The sequence below is a fragment of the Galleria mellonella genome, unplaced genomic scaffold (genome assembly GCF_026898425.1).
Source record: "Galleria mellonella isolate WM207_F2 unplaced genomic scaffold, CSIRO_AGI_GalMel_v1 utg173, whole genome shotgun sequence".
Lineage (NCBI taxonomy): Eukaryota > Metazoa > Arthropoda > Insecta > Lepidoptera > Pyralidae > Galleria > Galleria mellonella.
The window spans coordinates 2,713,742-2,727,767 of record NW_026442016.1 but is presented as its reverse complement, the minus strand read 5'-3'; the positions used below and the strand labels follow the sequence as shown (position 1 = coordinate 2,727,767).

The window sequence follows — 14,026 nt, the reverse complement described above, 5'->3', positions numbered from 1 at the left end:
ATCATTACACAATCGATGACAAAGTACTGTTATGGTTACGTCAAAATGGTAAAAACGTTTAAGTTTCATACCTATTATATTTTTCCCCGATATTATGACAAATTTATGGAATTTTTAAATGACATATAATCACACCAATCACCTGGTTATGAAAAACCAAGTAATGGACATTATATTTTTTTTTTTATTAATTTTATTCTGTAGGACGTGGTCAAAGGCAAACTGATATACTTGCCGCACTATTTCGCTGTGCCATTCATAAATGGAATGCTCCACGTGATGAGCCGCATGACGCTGCCAAGGTCTGAGTACCACCTTCTATGGGAGTTGGCTCGCAAAAGTTTAATCTTCCAACGAAGTTCGGACGATATAGGTAGAGCTCTGTCACTCACTCCGTGGCTGAAAGACATCATTCCAAAATGGAGTGGATACCACGCATTGAGAAGCAGTAATCAATATCTGATAGACTTCTTCACAGTAAGTCTTTTTTTTATTTAAACAATTTTATTGACCAATTCAAAATACGGATAAAAAGCGGACAAATAGCATTCTCTACTAGTCAACTTTTGTGTGTAGATAATTTTTGAAAAATATCATACCAAAACAACGATCCCAAAAAAATCTATTAATACTGTAAAAACCTTTATAAACTGTAATTGTTAAAGTTTTTTTTAACTTCGGAGATAATGAGAGATAGCGAAATTTTTTCATAAGTCTAAAACTGAAGCCATAGAAAAAAATATATCAAAATAATTTTTGCTAAAATATATGCTATGACGTACAGACCGACAGATGAAGATATAAGGGTTTATATTTGGCAAAAACCAATCAATTTTAAAAATGGAAATATTCGTTTTCAGAACCTTGTCAGCAAAGAGTTAAAAAGCTACGACGAATCACATGAACGCCATTTTCTAGACGTTTACATCAAAAAGATGAAAGAGGAACTTGCTCAGGAAAAGCGGTCTACGTTTTCTGGTAGGAAAAATTATGTAACATACTCTTCATTACTTCTTCATAGATAGATAGGTATATCACATACAAAATGTAACCAAACTCATTTACATAATTTGAAAAGCGAACAGAGAGTTCAGACGGAAGTGTTCTTATCCCACTACGAAATAGGAGGTTCAAAATATTTATATATAATTTTCAACCAATGTTTTTATGAAAAAAAAAATCGTATTGTTCAAAAAACATTTTAATTTCACCTTCAAATATTATTCTCTATAAGTTTTTTTTTACAATACATATGACCATAATTGTAATATAGGCAAGTATCTAATATAGGTACTATTTGTTTTGTCTGAGGATAACGTTTCTAAACATAAAAAAATATAAATATTAAAAGTATTTTACTAAATAGTGACAAGTATTTTAAAAAATATCATATAATCGATTCAATTATCATCATCATATCCATCCATTGATTAACATAAGCCTCCCTCTTGGGGGTTTTCGCCTATAATTGCCATGTTTGGCAGGCGGATTGGCAACCGCAGTTAGGTTTTAGAGATGTTTTAAGAGTGTTTTAAGACTCCCTTAGTCGCTTCTTATATATACCCACGGTAAACGAAGAAATGGCCTATTTTATGCCGGGACCACACGGTGATTTTGACCGATTTAATTATGATAATTTAAAAGATAAAATGTATTATATAATAATATCTAATATATAAAATTCTCGTCTAATATATAAAATTCTCGTGTCACGGTGTTTGTTACCAAACGCCTCCGAAACGGCTTTACCGATGTTTATGAAATTTTGTGTGCATATTGGGTAGGTCTGAGAATCGGCCAACATCTATTTTTCATTCTTCTCAATGATAAGGTTGACCCAACCTTAAAATTTTTTTAACAAAATTTTTTATTTTTATTTTATTATGATGTAGCATAAAACATACATACATACATATCTGTCACGCCTGTCTCCCATTAGGGTAGGCAGAAACAATGGAACGCCAAATGCTTCGATTCAAACAAACCTCTTTCGCTTCTTCCACATTCATCAATCTTGTCATACACGCTCGTCGGTTACGGGTACTTTTAATTTGGCCCTTCTTCAGCACGTCGCCTATTTGGTCGACATACGTCCGTCTAGGGCGGCCCCTACCGACATCTCCATTCATTCTTGCTCGATAAATCTCTTTCGTAATTCTTCTTTCATCCATCCTCTCCAAATGACCAAACCAACGCAACATTCCTTTTTCAATTTTTGTCACTACATCGTCTTTCAGTCCACACTTCTCTCTAATCACACTGTTTCTTACTCTATCTTTTAAAGTAATACCACACATACTTCTCAAAGCTCTCATCTGTACAGCATTTATCTTACTTTCATGCTTCTTCTGCCATACCCACGATTCGCTTCCATACATGAGTGTTGGTGTCAGTACTCCTTGAATTATAGCAAGGCGAGCTTTGCTCGATACATTTTTACTTGACATAATCGAGAGCAGTGCACCGTTAACACTGTTTCCCGCTTTTACTCTCCTCTCAATATCTCTGTCACACTTCCCATCCCTCGTAAACAAAGAACCTAAATATAGAAACTCACTCACTTGCTCTACTTTTTCATCTCCTATCATAATCTGGCATGCCGTTAAACTTTCATTCCTCTCAAAAACCATTACCTTCGTCTTCTTCGCATTTATTTTCATACCTTTTCTTGCATACGCTTCATTCATTATAGTCACCATTTGTTGTAATTCATACTCCGACGATGCAAAAAGTACTTGGTCGTCGGCGTATAAAAGAGTCTTAAACAGAGACTCATTCATCCTGAATCCACAATTAGATCCTTTCAAATCGGTCAAGCAACTGTCCATAAATAGGTTGAACAGCCAAGGAGACGCTACACAGCCCTGTCTAACACCGCGTTCAATGCCAAACCAGTCTGTATAGACTCCATTTATTCTGACACAGGCATTTGAATCCTTATATAAAGATTTGAATGCCCGTATCAAATGGCTGCTCACCCCATACATTGCCAGTGTTGACCACAGTTCATTCCTCTCCACTCTATCATAAGCCTTTTCAAGGTCAATGAAGGCGCAGAAAACCTTCTGATGTTGAGCTAAGGTTTTCTCTGTTATGCACCTTAAGGAAAAGACTTGATCCGTACATCCCATACCCTTTCGAAAACCTGCTTGCACATCCCAAATTTTACTTTCCGTCTCATTCATCACTCTTTTAATCAAAATCCTAGCATACAATTTGCCTACAACACTAAGAAGGCTTATTCCGCGGAAATTTTTGCACTCCTGCTGTGACCCGCTGCCTTTATATAGTGGCACAATAACAGCTTTGCTCCAGTCACCTGGAACACAACCGGACCGCCAACATTTATTGAACAGCAGACACAGCAGGTTTACAATGATTTCTCCACCTTCTTTAAGCATTTCGGCAGATATTCTATCGAATCCCGCTGCTTTACCAAATTTCATAATCTTCATTGCATTCATTACTTCATCCATACTTATATCACTTTCACTGTCAACTTCTTCGTCCATTATTTCATTTTCAACATTCTTTCTTTCACTTCCACGTTCAAATAAACTTTCAAAATATCTCTTCCAATGATCTAAGACTTCCTTTTGTTCCGTGATAACATTACCATCCATATCCCTTATCACGCCCATTTTCGGATCTCTCTTTTTACCTCTAGCTGTTCGAACTAAATGCCAGAAAAGCTTTTGATTAGCTCGAAAATTTCTAGAGAATTTCCTTTCATACTCATCCTTACATTCCTCTTTCTTTTTGCTTACTAATTCTTTAACTTTCTTTTTCATTACATCATACTTCTCTTTTGCAATTTTTTCAATGTCACTTACATTACCTTGCATTCTCTTATTAGCTCTGGTAGCTAACAAATCCATCCATGCCTTTTTCTTTAGAGCCACCATTTCTTTCACTTCGCCATCCCACCATACATTCATTCTCATCTTAACATCCTTCCTCTTACTTACACCACAAACTTGAGTAGCTATATCAAAGATTCCGCATTTAAATTCCTTCCAAAATTCTTCTATCTCATAGTTATCTTTCTTCAGTAGCTCTCTAAATCTTTCATTCAATCTTTCTTGATACTGATTTCGAACCTGTTCTTCTGTCAGTCTCTCTACTCTTACTCTTTCTATTTCTGACATACGAACACGTGGACGATGTCGCCATTTATTGAATAAGCCACCTATTCTCGATATCACCAAAAAGTGATCGGTTCCGACATTCGTACCACGATAGACTCTTGTATCCTTCACTTTCGCTCTCAATCGTTCATCCACAATTACAAAATCAATCATACTTCTCTCAGTTTGCCTTTGCCATGTATACATATGAATCAGTTTGTGACTAAGGCATTTGTAGCATAAAAAATACATATAACTTCAAATTTTCATCCTTTTTGATCAACCCCTATTTTTTCAATCGCGATTTTTATATGCCGCGATAGGGTTGCAAGATGGCAATCGAATATAGCAATTGTAGTATGATAAATTTTCATGTATAGTTCTAGAAATAATGAATATGGTAAAACAACGTTTGCCGAGTCAACTAGTTTAGTTATAAATGTTTATATAGCTATTTTCTTAAATAATGTTATAGAAGTACTTGTAACTGTTAAATAGATAAATACATAAGTACCTATTTCGCTAAGTGCTGTAAATAGTTTTCCTGTTGAAATTACTTGCAGACGCCGACTTTATCTTGACATGCAACAGGTTATCATCATGTCAGTGTTCAATTGACTTCAATTTATGTGCTAACTTCGCCAAATCTAAACCGAATCTAATAATAAACTAACCTAATCTTTATTATGAGAAACAGATTATTAATAATGGAGTCTAACAACCTCATTGCTAGCAATGAGGTTGTTAGACGGCAAGGGATTGTGAGTAATGGGGAGATCAGTCCCCATTGCTATCAATATACCTTATCAGGTCGACCACCACGCGGTTCCCCCTGGATACCATCGTGACTAATTTATCGTTGTATTTGTCACGATGGGTTAATTGACCTGCCTTTTCATCCTCACCTATCGACCCTCACGGGTGGCCCGCCAGTACATACCGATAGCGCAGGCGGGTTTACCATTTCATTATCATCCATTAAAAAAATATCAGCATATTGGTAGCAATGAGATTGATAAACCTCATTTGATACTCATTAAGTCAACCTCCGCGGGGTTTCTGAGGAAAGCATCGTGGTAAATTCCTGATGAATTCCGCCAACTGAACTTCCTTCATCCTCATCTATCAAAATCATTCTCAAATGCTGATACCGATAGTGCAGGCATAGCTGTCATTTAATCACTTATTAAAAAAAAAACTTTGTTACGAATGAGTAAGTTTTTATGAAACAAAAACAAAAATTATTAATCTTGTAATCTTAAATTATGAATTCTAAACCTTCAACTTCAAAGCCTTAGGACATATTATTACTATCGAAAATTAAGCTTTATAGATATTTTATAGATAATATATACCAAAGATCATATTTTGAATATAAAATGTAATGTCCTCTATTATCTATAATTAAATTAATGTAATCTTGTAATAAGTATATAATTACTAATACTAAATAGATAAAACGTAAACATCTGTAATAGATAGTAAAGCTGTATAGTTAACCTATACTTATCTGTGGTATCACTATTCTGGTATAGTTAGCAACAGAAGTCACTCCACATAATTGATTTCCAAAATTGATTTCTAATTTTTTATTACTTACTGCCTTTAACTACAGTCGCTACTATTTTAATTATTTCATTTAGGTACTTACAAACTAAAATCTTAGTAGGTGACAGGTGAGTAACAAATACGTTGCTAATACCCTAACAGCTTGACTTTGTAGAAATTACCATGCTCGTAGTGTTTGAATTAAATCGGCAATATCGAATTTACTAACTTGTACTTAAAAAAACATAATTAATTTACTGCACTGGTTTTTATGTAGGTATCTAACTACAACAAATTAAAAATTTTGTAATAAGCAATGCAATAAAAATAGAAAAGAAATATACAGATATTTTATTTATTTATTTATTCTTTTTTGAACACATTTAAAAAAATGTTTAGTACATAAAGCAGATTCAATGCTATATTCTCTCCCAGTCAAGTTCTTTATTTTTTAAATACAACTGGGATAACAAAAATAAAAAATATTTCCAACTAACTTAAAAAAAGAGCAAATTACGAATAGATATTATTATTGTCTCTTAACTATCCTACATCTAATAAATTGGTTAATATCGTAGTAGTGGAATAAAGTGTTTAATTATAGTGGAACAACTGGTGCTGGTTTGCATCGACTACATGTTCCCGGCGGCGTCAGCGGTGCAAGCGGTGCTAACGATGTTGGTCGAGAGGCTCTTGCTGCAACCAGAAATACAGGACAAGCTGCATGAAGAAATAGACCGCGTTGTTGGCAACGGTCGGCTACCAAATCTTGATGATAGAAAAAAGTAAGTGTAAACTGTAAGTAGCTAAGTACAATAATAAAATTATATTTGATTATTTATTATGTGAGCCATTTATTGTCAACTGTTGAACATAGGCCTTATCTAATACGTATTGGTGAGAGGTTATTGGCCTATATCAGGGGTGACCGACTTGACTACCAAGATCTACTGTTTACTGACGAAACCCTGTGCGATCTACTAATTACATACTTCTCGAAATCTCAAATGAAATAACATAGTTTAGTTTACAGTTATGTAGTATTTTATATTTTATTAAGAGGGAAAACATTAGTGGGTTTTAGGAATAAATCTAGGTCTGAAAGGTATATCGAGAGTATATAAGGGCTCACCGTCTTGTCGTGGGCTATTATATGATGTCCTGTGCGGGCACCTTGATTCCTTACGTCACTTTATCATGAATGTACGAGTACACACAAAACATTGTCTAGAAACACAGCACATCAAATTATGAAAGCGGTAACCACATTAACAGCGCAACAATGTTATTAATATTTTATACGTAGTTGCTCGTCGATTGTTGAGGTCACATTGACGGTTAAGAATTGAAAACAGCTCTGAAGTTTCTTAGAAGCTTCCGGCCTCCTTATTGGTTGTTGCAACTCGGAGGTAAAGACGATGATGGTGATTGGATAGGATAGGATCAAATGAATGAATGAATTGAATTTAACTTTAGGTACCAATTATCATTAATAATTTTTGAACTTTATTTTTTGAAATTATTTTTGAACTGACATATAAATAGAGATTATTAAGAATAAATTTATATTAATATTATTTAAAAATATATAACATTAAGAGAACGCTCAAGCAAACATAAAACTAAAATTATTCATAGTAACTACTTATTTATATTAGTGTGAGCATTACGTCTGAGTATCTTCCGCTAGATTAACAAAATATAATATTTGTTGCATTGCCACAATCGACTACGACACGATTTAGTCGCCTCGCGATCGACCGGTTGGTCACCCCTGGCATATATCATGTAAGTTTGGTTAAGTTATGATAAGATTCAGGTGGATGTCCAAACGGTTATTGAAACCATTATGGTTAATTGATAATGAATTCGTTACGATGTGTCAACTAATCTGAAAATCATTCTCACCTATCATCACTGACTGTTACCCCGCCAGTATATGCTGATGGTGTAGGTAAAGTTACAATTATATATTACCTTAAAAAAGACACACAATGCTCGAAACGGTTTACAAAATTTCTCTGTATTAGATTGTCCTCCTAGACAACTGGTAGAAGAATCTGTCTATAAAAAGTTTTTCGCTACCGCATGCATAAGATAAAACGTCCGTGGATACTTCCTTATCTAGAAGAGATTAGAGCAGTACTAGTTTTCCTGATTTGGCGCTCAGATAAATAGAATTGTAAGTTGGGAATTTAAAATTAACATTATTTTTAGTATAAATTTATTATGTTTACTTATTATATTGGGATAGATAGATTAAAATTAATCACTTAGCCGCCCCGGCTCCTGTGAACTAAACAGAAATAAAATGTATACAAGTATGTTTACTTTACCTTGTCCTATTATTAGGTATGTCATCAAACATAACAACATGTTTGTTTACGCAAACGAGATGAAGTCAAAAGTGAAGGAAAAGTGCCTAGATAATAATGTTTATTTATATACCTCTAAAAGGTTCTTCTATAAATACTAGACACATAGTTAATTTAACCTAAGGTTACAAATGTGATATAAGTACCCTGATAGTGGTGGCAGATTTAGGTACAAGCCGCATATTAATATATAATAATTACCACGTTCTGTTTTTTATTAGAAATTATAACTATTGATGCTCACTAAAAATGTTATAGGTACTTTTTTTTTGGGTTTGTTAAAATGGAGTGTTCATCCCGCCTGCGCCAACGGGATACGCTGGCGGAGCACCAGTGAAGGGTGATAGATGAGAATGAAAACAGGCCAGTTAGCCCATCATGATGAATTCATCAGGAATTAACCATAATAGTTCCAGAGGGAACCGCGAGGAGGTCGACCTGGTTGGGTATATTGCTAGCAATGGGATTGTCAGTCTCCATTACTAACAATCCCTTTCCGCCCTGTTATAGGTACTGAAACTACGAGTGTTTAAAAAATTCGTGTTTAAAGTGGAAGTAATTGAGGAGTGCCAAAGAAAAATGACAATGATCTTAGTTCAAATAAGTTATAATTGAATTTTGGTTTTCAAATTATAGAAGACTAGCATTTAAAAAGAAAAAGTTGTCTGGAAGAGATTGCTTAGCAATAAGACCGCCTTTTGTACTACACTATACTTATCTAAAATTCTTCAACATATCGTTAATGTTGGTGCAATAAAGTGTTGAATAAAATAAATAAATAATAAATAATTTGCCCGCGAGTTTGTCTGCGTGAGCGGAATAATAATAATACGATATTATTGACCAGAATAAATAGTAGACTATGTTGTTCTCCACCCCATATTGTACGTGTATACAAAATTTAATGAAAACTAGTTGAACCGTTAATGTTTTAAGAGGTAATAAAGAAATAAACTCTATTTATTTATACTTCATTGTTCACAAATAATTACATTCATATAATTTATATTAAATATAAATGTACAACAAGCGATCTTAACTGTGCAAACTTACTTTCATATTTATTATTACTAGTGTTAGATATATTTTATCGATGTGCTTTATTCTTAATTGCATCATTAGTTAGTTGGCGATGCTTTTTTAATGAGGAACAATATTATTACAGGAATATTAAAAAAAAATATTGATAGGACTTTAAAATTAATATAAGTATTAATTTTATACGTTACATCCTCAATTTTATGCGCGATAAATAAGTAATTATATTAATTGTAAGGTCTTTATTCCAAACAAACAAATGACGTTATTAAGCCAAAGGTCTTTGTAATTAATTGTTCTGATTATTTTACTAAAAAGAGAAAGAGAGAGAAAATCGCGAATTGCATCAAGTATCAAAGTACTTAGTTTATATTTGCCATATATGTTTGCCATTCTAAGTTGTATAAATGAAAAAAATATTTATCTATCTATTGTTAATTATATAAATAGAACATTTTTTATCAGAAAAATTTTTTGGTACATTAGTAGGTAGGTGCTAAGAAAAATGTTTCACTCATTGCAGTTTTATGTCTATCATACACTAAGTCTTAATATTTAATGAAAAGAAGTGTCGAGAAGAAAAGAAAGATATGAAAAGTGTGTATTTTTTAATGGATGATAAATGAAATGGTGGTCTTGTCCTCGCTATCGGATACGCTGACAGGATGGGGCACTAGTGAGAGATGACAGGACAGTTAGCCCATTGTGATAATTACATTGTAGTATTGTTGGTTTCCAGGCAAAACCACTTACAGGACAATCTAATAATATTATTAGTAATAGGGCTCATTGAAGTAATTCCTTCTTCCCACTAGAAGTCCATTGAATGTAATATTTTAAACGTTCATAAAATACGCTTCAGTCAAGGTTATTATTGTGGGGAAAAAGATGTTTTGTAATTGGGTATAACTGCCCCATTGCTAGCAATATATGCTATCAGAGCCACTTCCACGCGGTACCTCCTGGAAACCATTATAGTTATATTGATGAATTCGTCACAATGGGCTAACTGACTTGCTTTCAACCTCACCTATCATCTAAATATCTGCCCCGTCAGTGTACACTGAGAACGCAGGCGCGGCTACCATTCCATTTTTACCCCTAAAAAATAAAGTATTTTGTTAACATTGGGGCTGATAATCCCCATTACGAACAATTCCTTCTCCGAAGAGTGTATCTATGTGAAGTGCGTATTTATATACGTATTATGTCATTAAATTTAACATTCTGATCTTTTATAAAATATGTTTTGGTCAACATTATTATTGCTGAGAGAAGTACCTACGTACTGGATAACACATGTTATATTCAGTCATAAGTTAGGTATTACACTGAAGCTCATGATACTGGCGACCACGCTATCATGTCCTGATTTATGACCTAAATATTCTTCGATATCTACGGACAAACTCTTTTAATTTATGTATTTTATTTATATAATGAATAAGAAATTATGTATACCTAATATCGATATAACGAATTATAAATTAAATTGGCCGCAATCGGCTCTATTTTTAATTAGCTAATTCTACTATTTATTACCTTAATTCTACTTGTTGCATCATTATTTGCTGTAAATGTTTAAGTTGTATATTATAGTTACAGTAATTTTAAAAATAGAGAATAATTTTGTGATAATTAAATCATATAAGCGTTACTAATACTCGTAATCGTTTTAAAAACAGATTTATTTATTTATTTATAACAGATGTAATAAAATATATCACTTCTAGAAGATATATTTAGATAAAAAAATATAACAGTTTTTAATTGAACCTTAAGAAAAACGACAATGAAAACTGCATTTAATTTGATGCAGAAGTGTTTACGTGATGTCGAAATTAACATACAGATAGAAACACAGATAAAAAAAGCCACAAACAGCCCTTGACATGTCGAGGGCTGTCTGTGGCCCCTATTGTGTATAAATGTCTATTTAAGGAGCAATGACCCGTTATCGTTCCTATCATTGTTTTAAGGTTTTTCCTATCTAGGTATAATAGTCGTTTTGGTAATTGTTCATTCCATATTGGCACGGCCCTTCAAAAAGGGTATATTCAGAGTCGGCAACACGCACGTGACACCCCTAGTATTGTAGGCGTGCATAGGCTACCGTGATTGTTTACCATCATTCATGGTATAAAAAAAGTATAAATCACAATATAAATTTCTAATACCATGGTTTCTTTTTTCTAGTATGCTGTACACAGAAGCGTGCTTGCGTGAGATGATGCGGTTCGATACACTTGTACCGTTAGGCGTACCCCATCGGGCTATTGTGGACACCACCATCGGCGGATACCACGTTCCAGAGGTACTTGACACCATAGTAGCCCAATTACAAAACCACAACGGCATTATACTCAGAAAAAGTTGTTGTATTTTTTGTTATTCAATCAAAATATCGTATATTTATCAATAACCAATTTTGTACGACCGCGTCAGCGGATTATGCTAAATGTTTTAAAAATAATCATATTTATGTCCTAATTAAAGAATTTTGTTGATGAAATATTTCAGAAAAAGTTTAAATTTAGTACGTATTTGTTAAAAAAAAAAACTAATAAATTAATTAGTTATACAAATAAAGAACAAAAATTTTTTTTAGTATTTTATGCTTAGTAGGCACCTAAATACAGGCTATTAGATTTAAAGTAATATTAATACCATACCGTAGCATATCAGCCGTTAACTATTCAGTGTTAAACATAGGCCTCCCCCTATTGGAGAGTTTTGCCATTAGTTACCCCACTTGGCAGGCAGATTGGCAACCGCAGTTAGGCTTTATTTAAAGAGCGACGCTGCTGCCTAACCCTTGACCATTAAGTCCTCTAGTCGCTTCTTATGATATCCATGTAACAAGAAGGGGTAGCTCATTCTATGCCGGGAACACAGCGAAGGAATGTTTCTTATTATAATATAATATAATATTATTTTATTATCTATTATTTTAATTAGCAACTAATGTTTTCAGAATAGCATGATTAGTGCCAACTACGTAATGCTGCATATGGATGAAAAAATATGGGGCGACCCTGAGAATTTTCGCCCCGAGAGGTTCATTGTCGATGGCCGCCTAAGTGTTGCCAGCGATAAATCTTTACCCTTCGGTGCTGGTAAGAAAATTTATTATGGATACTCTGGCTCTATAGACTCCAAAGATCATGAGTACAAATCTGTCCGACATGAAGAACTTTGTTTTAAACAAAATTTTCGACTAAATCTCCAATAAAAGAAAACACTGTTTACAATAGCTCTGACCATCTCATTTGGATATGGTCCTGAACATATTTTATTTTTATACAAAAGTAATAGGAATACCTATTAGTAATTCAAAAAGAAATAAAAAGAGTTTTTAAGGAGATTCTCAATTTTTGTAACTATATAACGCAGTGTTATAATTATTTTTGTAGTCAATAGAGTTTAGTTTCATATGGTCTTGTACTGGTTCCATAAAATTTTTATGGCGATTAAGTCACCGCTTTCATTTGCAGAATAAAAAACTACTTCTTATGTACTTGTAGACACGCCTCTTCGCCTTCTATATACAATATTTTTAATGTTTAAACAGTTCATCATTTATCGGCACGTGCATTTTGAAATTGCTTCTTTTTTACAGAGATATACGACATATTACCCACTAGTATTTTGTCAGTTACTTCATATGCGCGGATTTCAAAAGTAGGAATGAAATTATTAACTACTAGATAGTGCATTAAGATATACAAGTTTTTAAATAAGATCTTCAGGAATACAATTGTGATATCTGCATTGAATTACATGCAGTAGTTATAGATTAATACGGGAATTATCATATAGACAGACAAATATTTTTCTAAAAAATATTGTTTTTGCTTCTATTACTCTAATTAAGATGTTTCGTACCAATTTTTGTTAAATATCTCCCATGTACAGACATAGCCTAGTTACAATTTTATTATATTAGTAACAGTTACGATTCGCATAATGTGGCTTTTTTAACTTCCAGGCAAGCGTTTGTGCGCGGGCGAGACGTACGCGCGGCAGTCGATGTTCCAGGTGTTCGCAGCGTTCATGCAGGCGTTCCGCGTGTCGCCCGCCGACGGCCACCGCCTGCGCGCCCCCTCGCGACGTATACAGGGCATCATCACCACCATACCCGAGTACTGGGTGCAAGTTACGCCCAGAATTGTATAAAAAAAAATATAATATAGCACCCCTATAGACAAGTGGTAAACAAATTTATTAATTGTATTGTTTTGATTATTCGATTCGATAGCTGTATTTCAGCATAAAATGGGCCAGGGGAAAGGAAGAGCTCAGGTATCTTAAGAGGCGACTAAGAAAACTTAATGGTCAAGGGATAGGCAGCGGCGTTCCTCTTTCATCACCAAGGTCAAGCGGTCATCTTTGTGATTTTCAACCCCTATTGCCAAGGCCTATGTTTAGCACTGGATAGTTACCTGACATGATGATAATGATCGTTTCGATTCGCATGAGACATTGGATATCGCTATCTCTTTCTTTCTCATAGACTCATCAACGATAAAAATTATATCGATGAATTTGCTTGCCACTTGTCTAGGAAAGCAAATGTATATACATCATGCATGACGCATAGAATCATAATTTTGTAGCTTTAAAATTTGAGTAACGGGATATTTGTTATTAATTACGAGACTTTTTTAACCCGTGAGATTTAAAATAAGTAATTAGATTTATTATATGTAGATTATTTTATACATATAATTTCTTTATTTTAATGACATTTCATTGAAATTAATTAATTTTCATTGACTTAAAAATATACATCTTATACATCAGAGATATAATGAGATTTTCGCAGATCAATTACTTCTATTCAATTAATTACCTAATAATATAATACATTGTATACGATTTACTTGTAAAATAGTCTATAATTAATATAATTCGGAATTAAATTAATTTTAATACTGA

At 33.5% G+C, this 14,026-nt stretch overlaps 2 protein-coding genes across 2 annotated transcripts in view; one reads left to right on the top strand and one right to left on the bottom strand.

Annotated features, from left to right (window-relative positions):
• Positions 1–7,034, bottom strand: part of LOC113515462 (uncharacterized protein C15orf61 homolog) — a 13,470-nt gene extending 6,436 nt beyond the window's left edge. Inside the window, exon 1 of the mRNA XM_052893404.1 lies at positions 6,808–7,034. The gene's annotated coding sequence lies outside the window, so the exon portion shown is untranslated. The remainder of the gene's footprint in view (positions 1–6,807) is intronic.
• LOC113515461 (probable cytochrome P450 304a1) overlaps positions 1–14,026 on the top strand; it is a 15,367-nt gene extending 1,341 nt beyond the window's left edge. The window contains exons 4-9 of the mRNA XM_026899683.3: positions 205–477; positions 861–978; positions 6,280–6,460; positions 11,285–11,402; positions 12,063–12,204; positions 13,077–14,026. Of these exons, the coding sequence (XP_026755484.2) occupies positions 205–477; positions 861–978; positions 6,280–6,460; positions 11,285–11,402; positions 12,063–12,204; positions 13,077–13,264 (1,020 nt within the window). The 3' untranslated portion in view covers positions 13,265–14,026. The remainder of the gene's footprint in view (positions 1–204; positions 478–860; positions 979–6,279; positions 6,461–11,284; positions 11,403–12,062; positions 12,205–13,076) is intronic.